The following is a 12,556-nucleotide window of genomic DNA, read 5'->3' on the forward strand; positions in this document are numbered from 1 at the left end:
GAAAGTTGCCCGGACGCTACAAATGGCAGCAAACAGTCATGCTAAAGTAATAGAAAGCAAACTAAAGTCAATTATTCTATTATTCTTTTTATCGCCTCCCTATTGTATTAGCTGTCAGTTGTCAGTGCTATCAACCTCCAGATGACATATGCCCTGGCCTCAGTTTACAAGGCTAAGCAGTGGCCTGAGCTGCTCAGGTACTCCAGCAAAGCAAAGTACATGGGCTTGGCTGGCAACTAGTGGGCTTCATTGCTTCTCATTCAAAGTTATATTGTAGATGATTGGGATGGCCTCAAGACTGACCCCCAGTTAACTATGGGGGAGGGAGACCAAGAATGCATTCTTGTATTTATACATTGAGTTCTAAAATCACGTAGCTTTTGGGTGAAGAGTGGATGAAGAAAAATGAGAACAGAAAATAAACCAATTTTCTTCTTACTGAAGTAAAAGCTATGTGTGTTATCCATCTATATTAATTTTGTGAACCCCCAGCCCCCAAGGTTCCTAACCCTGCCTCACTGTTGCTTTTTTGTACCTTTTGTTGTGTAACTTTTCTTCATCTGTTAACATGTATTTTCCAAGTCACCCTTTAAAGCTAAAGAGAGGATCAGAGTAAGAGGAAGAAGATACCATTAGTGGTTTCCCAGTTATCTTCCTTAGTCCCATGAAAAACAATTAGTAGAAAAATGCTTTTTAGCAATTGTAAATACAGTCTCTGAAAAACTATTTTTAAGCTGCTAATAAGCATGAAAATACACACTAAACCACATGCTTAGTACCTTAAAGAATTCATGGAAGTTTTCCTCTTTAAAAAACAAAATAAAACCAAGAGTCTGGTAAGAACTCAAATCTACCTTTTTTTTTTACCTTGCAATGTTTAGGGGTGGTATCATGGGAACTGGTAGGGGACTTGATTTTATGAGCATAGGCAACTGTAGATTTTCACTCATCCCAGTTAAGAAGGTCAGCAGAAAATAGATGGTTAAAAAGGAATGGGAGTTTGTTAGCCAGGGCAAGTGGATGTACACTGGGCATACAAAAGGAGTATTTGTAAATCAGTTTAGGTTAGACAACTAGCCAGAAAATTAACGATTAATATTAGAAGCTATTTGCCAAATGGGTCCAAGTCCCTTATAAAGGGGTTAAAGGTGTGGATGGCATACCTTTGAGTAAAGCGATAAAGACAGAAGAGCTCCAGGAAAACTACCACTTTATATCTGCGAAATGAGAATAAAAGCAACACCCCCCCCCCCGCTGGCAGCCTCTGTCACCAGGGTTTGCAATATGAGCCCCCCCAGGCCTAGCCTGCCCCCCCCCCCGGCCCCAGGCTTTCCATCTCCAGGTGCTGTTATTTATTTATGTCTAAGCTTAGAGTATTATTTTCTGTTTTCGAGTTAGCGTTACGTAGCACATTAATCTCAGAATCTATTCTTCCAAGTGTCAAACAAGGTGACGATTTACAGAAGAACAAAAATCCTTTCCTGTTCTCAAGTTGGGTTCTTTAGCTCACAGTGCCACATTTAAGGGTGCTTTGTTTCAGAGGATGATTAGAGTGGTGCCCATGGTACTGATTATAGAGGTGCTATTTGTACTGCCTGAATCTGGGCACTGCATTGTATTGAAACTTCCGTTTTGGGGTATGTAGTAACTAAAAATTCTCTCCCAGCTCAAACTTGGCATCAACCATTTCTCAGCAGAAGCAAGATTACTGAGTACAGAACTACAGGAACCCAGAATTTTCCTTCTCTTATACTTGTTCAGAAAAACAGAGACCACTGAAATAGCACCTATGGTTCCTCCATTCTTATACTAAAATTTCAAACACTGAGGGTTCTCTCCCCAAGGATAATTAGCAGGTTGCTATTAAATCAAATTAAATCAGATGTGATAGGCCATCGTTTCTTATATTAACAGATCCCAAATTTTCCAGAAGTAGAATGAAATAATTTCAGTTTCTTTTTAGAAGAATGCAGAGGTAGAAAATGATGGAGTCCCTTCTGCTCCACTGAGTAGCACTTCTGACTATGGTTTCTCGATAATTCTTCCATTTCCAACAGATCACCCTCTGAAACTGAATTTACCTAGCACGTGTTTCTGACATGGTGAAGGTGGGGGTTCACTTCTAACAAAAGCCACCAAGTACAGACTGCGTCCAAAAGTTGGCAGATCGATGGAATCATGGAAAGAGTGGAACTCAAGCAAAAAAGTGAAGATAAGCTGACCTAAATTTGTCACAACTCAAGACATATGCTCAGGCTATTCAATACCACCATCACTACATGGAAATGCTTTACTGTTTCATCCATTGCTAGAATGGCAGTGCTCTGTACATTAAAAAAAAAAAAAATTTATTAGGTATAATCAATTACTTTTAAAATACCACTTTAGGAAACTTTTTTTTTTTTAAATTGTACTTTAGATGAAGGTTTACAGAACAAATAGTTTCACATTAAACAGTTGGTACTCATATTGTTTTATGACATCGGTTGACAACCCCACAACATGTCAACACTCTCCCTTCTAGACCTTAGGTTCCCTATTACCAGCTTTCCTGTTCCCTCTTGCTTTCCAGTCCTTGTGCCTGGGTTGTTGTGTCCCATTAGTCTCGTTTTGTTTTATGGGCCTGTCTAATCTTTGGCTGAAGGGTGAACCTCGGGAGTGACTTCATTACTGAGCTAAAAGGGTTTCCGGGTGTCATACTCTCAGGGTTTCTCCAGTCTGTCAGGCCAGTAAGTCTGGTCTTTTTTTGTGAGTTAGAATTTTGTTCTACGTTTTTCTCCAGCTCTGTCTGGGACCCTCTGTTGTGATCCCTGTCAGAGCCGTCAGTGGTGGTAGCCGGGTACCATCCAGTTGTACTGGACTCAGTCTGCTTATATACATAAACAAAAGGATAGTATACACTTGGTCTTACATTATTTCTCTAAGTAATACAACAAAGAATACTAATTTTGTTGGGCATCTACTATTTGCCAGGCACTGTGCTAAGTGTTTTACATATACCATATTTAATCCTTACCAAGAACCTTTTAAGATTAGTAGTTTCTGTCTCTATTTTACAGATGAGCAAACTGAGTTTTGAGAGAGAAGTTATTTGCCCAAGATCATAACTTATAAATGTGAGAGGCCGTAGTCAGTAAGCTGTAGTCACACATCCCATTAAAAAAGGTAAAGGATTTGATCCTGGTCAAGTTCTTAGATGTTGCTGAGACAGAACATAGAACTGGAAAGAGGTGGGTCTGCAACTCTAAGCCATCGGAACAAGAATTCTCAACCTCTTCTTGGACACAAAGAGTTTAAATGGCCTTATCTCTGCTCAAGCACTTAGCTATCAACATTCTTGCTTAGAGAAAGAATATTAACAAAATTCCAAGAGATTTAAAGAGGATTTAATATAATACTGATAAATAAAACACTATATCAAACTTTATATTCAGTGTGCAGAACTTTGTAAATATTGCCTAGATAAATATCCTACAACTCCTAAAAATAAATAGCTTTTAAAAGTATATATTAACCAATGGTTTAGCAAAGACTGGATTCTCACGTAGAAATGCTTCTGAGTATGTATTCAAGTAACATTTCTATTCCTGTAATGAAAAATACTCTGAGTGCAGAAAAATCAAAATGACATATATTCCTGCAATAATAATCTCATGGTAAGAAAGATAAAGTTTTGAAGTAATTGGAAGGTGGCGAAGGTAATTTTTATACTTTAAACACTTCAACAAAATGAACTACATATAAATTCGGCCTGACAGTCTTGGAGTCCTGACCTACCAAGCTCTCTAAGATTCCAAAAGAAAAAAAAGGCAATTTGGTGGTCTCACAATTTCCCATTATCAAAACTACCCCCATAGATCTGAACCCAATCCAAGAAGTATGGCAATAGCTGGTTGTTTCAAGTTAGGTGTATGATATAGTAACAGAACTGTGTAGGGGGTAAAATACACTTAAAACGTGTCCAAGCATGTTTTGGTCAAGTCACTAATAGCACCTAATGCTAACAAAAGCACAGAATATTCTTGTGACTGACAATCCAGCACACGGGATTCTGTATGTAAGCAGGTACTATACTCCGTTTCCCCCCTGCTGGCAGACCCTAGTTACTAAAACCAAGAGCTTCTTTGACAGAGACTACATCACAAATCCCCAGCAAGTACCTCTGGGGCTGGAAAGCAGTAAAGATCCAACCCCGGGGAGAAACTGGAACAGTAAGAAAATAAAAATTTTAATTATTCCAAAACCCATCCCATTTCCGAAAGTGCTGCCTAGATGCAGACTTCTCAAAGACGCCCTGCAGAATCTTGATTCTCCAAAAAATAAACCCCTTTGGAGCTGAGACAAGGTGAGGTCGACAACTGGTAATATCAACCAACCATTTATCAAACAGAGTCGGGTTCTGTTCTAGCTTCGTCCGGGCCAAGCCTCACCACGAGGGTGAAGACAGGAGGCATGGAGGAGGGGAATGAAGGAGAGAAAAGGAGAAAGGGGGAGACCTCCGGGCGACACTTTTTTCTGGTATCAACAAAAAGGAAAGCCGCAAATTGACCTAAATCATCTCTCAAAGGCGCTTTATAAATTACAGGGACAAAGGGAGGAGGTGGCGAGTGGCTTGGGAATCCTACAGACACCCTACCCTCTGACCTGCCCCCTCCCCCTCCAGCATAAGAGAAGGAAGACAGAAAACAGAGCTCAACTCGGCCATAAGCGAGAGCCCCCTACGGTTTTCAATCGCCCATCCATCCGCCCCCAGGAAAAAATACGTGTAAACACCATACCCACCCCCTGGGGCGGTCACTCCAGCCCTGAGGTTCCTAGAACCGGAGGCCGGGGCATTTACTTAGTTAGATTTTCTTGCTTACTCATTTCCCTCGAGCACCCAACCCCCCGTTGCCACTCCAAAACCCCGCTCAACCACCTACCCTCACAGCTTCAGCCCCTCAACACGATCCGGTGCACCCGCGGCGGCGGCGGCCCCCACCCCGTCCCGGTCACTAACCTGCTGCTGTAAGGGCATTTCCGAAACCAGCTAGGCTCCGGGGCGAGTGGGGGGGCTGGCTGGAGACGGGGCCCGGAGAACCAAGCTGACCGGCAACGCCGGGCTAGGGCGGGCGCCGGGGGCGCGGGTGGGGGTGGGGAGGAGAGGGAGGGTGGCGGTGCCGGGGGCGGGTGCGAGGGCGCCGGGACCGTCCCAGGCCAGGGAGCCGGCGAGCAGGAGGAAGTGGGTGCCCCCCTCTCCCCCTCCAGCGCCCCCTCCCGCCGCCGCCTCCTCCCCAGTCACAGGCGCGTCCTCCGCGCACGTGTGCGAAACGTCACCGGCGGGTCCCGGGGAAAGGGACAGACCCAGGCGGCGGGACGGGAACCCGGCTGCCCCCGCCCACCGTCACCGGGGGGCGGGGAGGGGGACAGGGCAGGGAAGAAAGGAGCAAGGAGAGAGGCGGGTCAAGGACAGGCCCGGGACCCCGCGAGGAAGGCCCGGACGCTCGGGCCACGCGGGCGCCGCTGCCGCCAGGATGCGCCCAGGCCAGGACGCCAGCCTGCTAGCCCCTCAACCCGGGACAGCCCACACCCCAGCTCGTACCCAGCTTCCAGCTCCTCCTCCCCCACCCCTGACTCCTCCACGCTCCCTATCCCCTTTGTTGCCGGGAGTTACACATCGCAAAACGTGCGAAGCGCAGCCCAGCAGAGCCCCTGCGCTCCGATTCATGCCTCAGGAACCCTGGGCCGCCCACGGGCCTCCAAGGCCTGTCAGAGGCGATCACCCCGACAGCCCCCATGTTTCCACCTCCCAGGTCCCCCTACTCCCCAGTTCACTACTCCCTCCCCTACTCCCTTCTCCATCCGGGGCGTGACCCCTTCCTGCGCTCCGAGAAAGAGGAAGCTTCGAGTTGTAGAGGAGGGGAGAGTGGGGGTAGGGAAAAGTGCAGAAAAAGAAGCGGGGGGCGCCCGAAAAGTTTTAGAGTGTTTGATGTGGTCGCCGCCAAGGCAATCCCCGCTGCCCCGCCAGCCTTACGGAGGACCCCGACCCTCCGGCCGCTGGGGTGGGGGTGGGGGGCACACGAGTCTAACAATGAATCCCTGTTGGCGGGGCAGTCGCTGAGGCCCACGGGGCAGCCCGCAGCGCGTCCCCACCCTGCACGGTGCGAGCCCACCTCCCGCCTGGGCTGGGGACCGTGGGGACGGGAGGATATTACCGGAGGGCCGCCGCCGCTGCCGCCGCGTCCCAGCGCTGGTGGCTGCTGCAGCAGCCCGGCTCTGCTGGAGGGTCCGTGCGGCGTGGTGTAGAGGAGGCTGCCGGCGGTCTGCTCCGCGCCGGGGGCACTGGGGAGGAGGGGGCCGGCGGCACCGCCGCCGCTTTGGAGGGAACAGGAGGTGGTGGAAGTGTTCGTAGTGAGGATCTGGATGTATGCGCCCGGGGCGGCGGCAGCGGCGGCGGGGAAGCCCGTGCTGGCTAGCAGTCCCCTTTTGTCCATGGAGGCTGTAGCAGCGGCGGCGACGACAGCCGCCCCCTCCCCGCCCCCGGCGGTCACCAGGTACTGCTCCAGGGCGGGCTGGATCCCCTTTCTCATCTCTCGCTCTTTTTATTGTTACGGTATATTAATGTATTGCTTTCAATTTATTATTTGCAGCTGGAGTTTCCAAGTCTCTCCTCTCCTCCCCGCCCGGGCGCTTCAGAGCCCCCTCTCTTTTCTTTTTATTTTTCCGCAACGAACTGGCCCTGGGGGCCAAAAATAATCGGGACCCTGGAGAGAGGAGGGTCCCGGCCGCACGGATATCGAGCCCCGAGGGAGGATGGAGCCTTCAGGGGCGGCCGATGCAATGGATTGCGAGGCGGCGGCGGCAGCCCCGGTGCTGCGGCCGGCCGCTGAAAAATGGCTCCAGGAAGCTGCTGCTGACAATGAATGAAGGGATACGGTTTACGCGCCAAGGTCCTCCCGCGAAACTCAGATTTCCCGCCGTCTTTTCAAACCAAATTTGCATATCCCCGCCCCGCAACCCGTCGCGGACCGTTCCCATAGCCCATTGGATCTCTATCTCTTTACTTCAGTCCCAGTCGTAGAGTTGGGCCGCGACTTGCTGGTTTCCATTGGCTACCGTTCATCATGGTTACCGAGGCGACAGGACCCTATTTGCATAAGCCTCCCTGACTGGCTGGGGGCAGAGAAGGTTTTTTGGGAGGTGGAGCAAAACCTTTCCTTTGCTCCCACGGAAGACCACGCCTGGTCCAGGCCCCGCCCCCGTCTCCGCCCTCCCGCCGGGCCGGCGCTGCTGACCTGGGCAGGGATTCACTCGGTCCCGGCTGACTCAGTGTCGATCTATTCTAGAGCACAAGTTTCGTTTTTGGAAATTGTCAAGGTGACCAAGGGGACACTTTCGTGAACTCTTGTTTTTTTCTTTGACCTGTCAATGTAACAGATGAACAACAGAGGGAGATTTTCGCAAATATTTGCGAAAGTTGGGCCATGCGGACGATGCCTGGCAGGTGGAAACAGAGCCCTTTAAATTGTGGGTTTCTCCCTTTCTGAAATCCAACCAATGCCGGGGCGAGAGTTGATTCCCAGGCGGAGGCTGATAGACAGAAACATGTGGGCCGACAGAATCGTGGGGGCAGAAGTCTCTGATGACGTGACTGCGGGCACATTTTAGTTAACATTCCAGATCATTCCTGGTAGCTTCGCTATTAGCCTGGATTGAGTCTAAGTAAAAATTAACCCTGAATATTTTGTCAAGTGAACTCTTACCTCAAGTATTGGTTTAAGCCCAGCAGACACCTCCCCATCCCCAACCCCCTCCTGGCCCAGAAGCACCCAGGGCAGTTAATCAGGGCTAACCTAAAACTGATCTGCAGGTCTCTGATCCGCCAAGCCGTAATCCTAAAAAGTACACACTTCCCACGATGACGTGGTGCTCCCGAAGAGTGCGGCACGTCTGGGCACTAGAACTTTGCAGTGTTTCTGTCCTTGGTTTCCTAAGAAGTTCTCTGACTGAAAGTGAACAGAAGACCCAAACCTACTCCAAAGTATATTAAAAGAGAGATAAAAATAAATAAATCAATACATAAACTAGAGGTTGTCATTCGAAAAATATTACTGAACTATTGTCAAACGGACATCTGCATTGGTGCAAGTGTTTGTGGACCCGAAAATCGAAGATTGCCCCCGTGAGACTGAGCAGGAAAAGGAATCCCCTGCAGGAATGTGGCGAACGAAGTATCTGTAGCGACCGGGTTATCATTTCTAGTTCCAGTCACTGAGAATTATGCAAAATAGCTGAAGAGAAGATGAGGAGTGCAATACTTTCACCCCTTTCACAAGCTTTTATCATTATTATTATTACTAATTTCCAAAAACTCATATAATCAGGGTCTATGAAAAGTCTGACAAGATACATTAGTTCAGGATAGGACTCCTTAATACTTGAGTTCTGTTACTGGAATCCCTGGGTCATGCAGATGATTAACTGCTCGACAGCTAACTGGAAGGTTGGAAGCTCAAGCCCACTCAGGCATCTTGGAAGAAAGCCCTGGTGATCTACTTCCGGAAAACCAGCTATGGAAAGCCCTGTGGAGCGCAGTTCTATTCAAAACGTTAACTCAACGGCAACTAGTACTGGTTAGCTTGCCTGAAACAGGCTCAGGAATATTTTGGTCTTGCATTCAAGCTAGTTGAGGATCCGTGGCCTAGTAGCCAAACCATTGTTGACACTCTATGACAGAACTTACACTGTCTTTAGGGCAGATTACCAAAATCAAACCAAACTCGTTGCCATCTAATCGATTCTGACTCATAGCGACCCTACAGGACAGAGTAGAACTGCTCCATAGGGTTTCCAAGGAGCGGCCAGTGGATTCAAACTGCCAATCTTTTCGTTAGCAGCTGAATGCTTAACCACTGCAACACCAGGACTCCTTAGGGTAGATTAGGTGGTACTTAAAGGGCATCAGTTCCTGATCGAGCTAGAGGTGTAATAAAATATTAGCAACTTCCTTGATCATGTCCCGTCAATGTTGTTTTTCACTCTATGTCACTATGGAGGAAGCTAATACTGTAACTACTCGTATATTGCTACCTGCAGAACATCACCACCAACATGTATTTGGTGGTGGTAGTGGGGGATGTAGGATGATGGTACAACATTCACAGTCATCATAGACCTGCATCTTAAGATAGAGACAAGCTTCGAACTGAGACTGTGCACAAAATCCCTGCATAAACTCCCAACAGCCCCAAGAAAGCAAGTATTCATAACCCAGATCGACATCTGTGCTTCTGGTTTAGAAAGCTTTGAAAATATTTATCATTCGTCTAAACCAGGTCATGTTTTTCAGTGTAGAGTATTTGATAAAACAAACAAAAACAGGCGTTTTGACATTTTATGCCTTGTTACCTTAGGATAAGTAGGTAGAGGGAAGGGTTGAAAGAGAGAAGAAGGAGTTGTTAGAAAAATAAGATGCTAAAATTTGAGGCAGGCCTCTCATTTGTGAAGAGGTAGCAAGTTTTAGGGAAGGAGCCCTAGTGGCGCAATAGGAAAGCATTTAGCTGCTAACCGAAAGGTTGGTGGTTCAAACCCACCCAGCAGCTCCACAGGAGAAAGATCTGGAGATCTGCTTCTGTAAAGATTACAGCCTAGGTACCACCAATGACCTCCCGACAGGGAACACAACAGACAGTCCCGGATGGAGTAGGAGAAAAGTGTGGAGCAAAACTTAAATTCACATTTAAAAAAACAGACTTAATGGTCTGACAGAGACTGGTGGAACCCCCAAAACTATAGTCCCCAGACACTCTGTTAACTCAGAACTGAAACCATTCCCAAAACCCATTCTTCAGACAATGATTATACAGGACTATAAAACAAAAAATAATACATGTGAGGAGTGTGCTTCTTTGTTCAGTCAGATACAGGAGACCAAATGGGCGGCTCTTGTCTGGAGGCAGGATGAGAAGGCAGGAAGGGACAGGAACAGCTTGAATGGACACAGGGAACCCAGGGTGGAAAGGGGGAGTGTGCTGTCAGATTGTGGGGATTGCAATTAATGTCACTAGACAATATGTGTATAAATTTTTGTATGAGAAATTAACTTGAGCTGTAAACTTTCACCTAAAGCACAATTAAAAAAAAAAAAATCACAGCCTAGGAAACCCTGTGGTCCAGTTCTACTCTGTCACATGGGGTCACCATGAGTCAAAAATCAACTGGACTGCATTTAACAACAACAACAACAAGTTTTAGCAGAAGGACAGTGGGCTTTGGAGTTGGACTGATGTGGGTTTAAGTTCTAGCTCTGCCACTTCCTAGCTATATAACTTAATATAAAATATTTAATCTTTAAGAGTCTTCATTTTATCGTATGTTAAATGGGAAAGATAATACCCATTTTTCAAGGTTACGATGAAAATGATGTAATGAATGTGAAAGTGATTGACACAGGCACTTGACTACTAACCTAAAGATTAGCAATTCGAACCCGCCCAGAAGCACTGTGGAAGAAAGTCCTGGCCAACTGCTTCCATAAAAGATTAGAAGACAAGAAAACCCTATGGAGAAGTTCTACTCTGCAACACATGGGGTTGCCATTAGTTGGAATCGACTCAACAGCACCGGGTTTGGTGGTTTTTGTTTTTTTAAAAAATTTATGATTCTGGAGTCCCTGGGTGGTACAAATGGTTAACACACTTGACCTGCTAACCGAAAGTTTGTAGATTTGAGGATTCCACCCAGAGGCATCTCAGAAGAAAGGCCTGGTGATCTACTTCTGAAAAATCAGCCATTGAAAACCCTGTGGAGCACAGTTCTACTTTGACATACATGGGGTCACCATGAGGTGGAGTCAACTTGACAGCAACTGGTTGGTTATTTATGATTCTATTTACTTGTGAGATTGTGCTTTGCAGCTCTTGGTAGTCCAGTCTGACTTCCCAGCCTCTGATCTTCCTGGGACTCCTGGATGTTCATTTGCTAGGGCAACTTAGTTTTGTCCTAGACTAGTGCAACAGTCATGTCCTGGTTAGTAGGGATTATGGAATCCTGGCTCAGAATTTCCAAGTGCTAACATAGTCAACTCTGCTGCTTATCCCACTCCACCCTGCTCATCTGTTTGTGGCTGGCTTCCAGCTGGTTCCTGAGACCAAGCTCTTCTCACCCTTCCTTAAAGCCAAGTTCCTCTAACGCTAGAACTAGACTGCTCTTGCCAATCACCAGTCCCCTTTCCCTTTCTCTGACAGTGACCCAAGGCAGCTAGTTGTCTCAGAAATGGCCTGTGTAATGGATTGAATGATGCCCTCCCCAAAATAGGTCCATGCCCCCAACTTCTGGAACCTGTGGATATGACCCTATTTGCAAAAAGATCTCTGCAAATGTAATTAAGTTAATGAGTTTGAGATAAGATCATCCTGAATTATCCAGTGGACCCTAAATTGAATGACAAAGTATCCTTATAAGAGGCACACAGAGAAGAGGAGAAAGCCTTGTGAAGATGGAGGAAGAAATTAGAGTGAGCAGCCACAAGTCAAGAAATGCCAACAGCCACTAGAAGTTGGAAGAGTCCAGAAACGGAATCGCCCCTACAGCCTCCTGAGGAAGCGCAGCCACCTTGGATTCAGACATCTGGCCTCCAGAATAAGTTTCTGTTGTTTTAAGCCACTCAGGTTATGGTAATAAGTTAGAGCAGCCAACCCATTGCTATTGAGTCAAATTCTGACTCAGTGACCCTGTAGGACAGAGTAGAACAGCCCCATTAGGTTTCCAAAGCTGTAAATCTTTACAGAAGCAGATTGCCGCATCTTTCTCCCGCCGAGCAGCTGGTGGGTTCAAACCACTGCTCTTTTGGTTAAAGCCAAATTCTTTAACCACTGTGCCACCAGGGTTCCCTTAACACAGCCACAGGAAACTAATACAGCCTATTAACCTGACTACCTGAATCTTCAAACCTTTCAGCTCCTACTCATCTTATTCCGCACTCCTGCCAAGATACTCTCCCTTACTGGACACTTCCTGCCAGCCTGAGCTATGGCCCCTGTTGAAGATTTTTTTGTGCGGCTTACTGACCACAAGTAGCCAACTCACCTAAGGAGCTTGAAAAATGCAGATTCCTAGGCTCTACCCCAACCTAATGAATCAGAATCCCTTGGGGTCAGGGCCCAAGAATCTGCATTGAACAAGTTTCTCTAGGTATTCCCTCTGAGCACTAGAGACTGAAGGCCAGCGTCAGCTGTTATGACTGAACTTCTTCCTGTTGCTACAACTAGAATTGCCACCCCTGTGCCTAAATGCCTTCATGGGTGTTTCTAATCTCTTTCCTGTCCGTTCTAATCCTACCAGTTAGCTTTACAAACTCTGAATTTCTATTCATACACATAAACACACACACATACATACACATGTATGTATGTATGTAAATACAGATATGGATGTATAGAATGTCACTTGTCTATTTATTTTGTTTTTCCTCTCTGAATTTCCCCCAAAGTCTTCATTTTCAATTTAGAAATATGATTTTGCCAACATCTATAAGATATATATATAAATAACTCCCCCAAAATACTATATAACATTT

The 12,556-nt window shown here is 46.7% G+C and overlaps 1 protein-coding gene across 2 annotated transcripts in view; it reads right to left on the minus strand.

Annotated features, from left to right (window-relative positions):
- The window catches only part of E2F3 (E2F transcription factor 3), a 104,868-nt gene extending 98,096 nt beyond the window's left edge, over positions 1-6,772 (minus strand). The window contains exon 1 of one of the 2 annotated variants that reach the window (XM_004383996.2): positions 6,195-6,772. In XM_004383996.2, the coding sequence (XP_004384053.1) occupies positions 6,195-6,569 (375 nt within the window). In that variant the 5' untranslated portion in view covers positions 6,570-6,772. Of the gene's footprint in view, positions 1-4,999; positions 5,081-6,194 lie in introns of those variants that run through there. The other variant, XM_023738363.1, reaches the window with a different exon arrangement.
- Positions 6,773-12,556: the final 5,784 nt, after the last annotated feature.

This window comes from Trichechus manatus, unplaced genomic scaffold (genome assembly GCF_000243295.1).
Source record: "Trichechus manatus latirostris isolate Lorelei unplaced genomic scaffold, TriManLat1.0 scaffold00115, whole genome shotgun sequence".
NCBI classification, from domain to species: domain Eukaryota; kingdom Metazoa; phylum Chordata; class Mammalia; order Sirenia; family Trichechidae; genus Trichechus; species Trichechus manatus.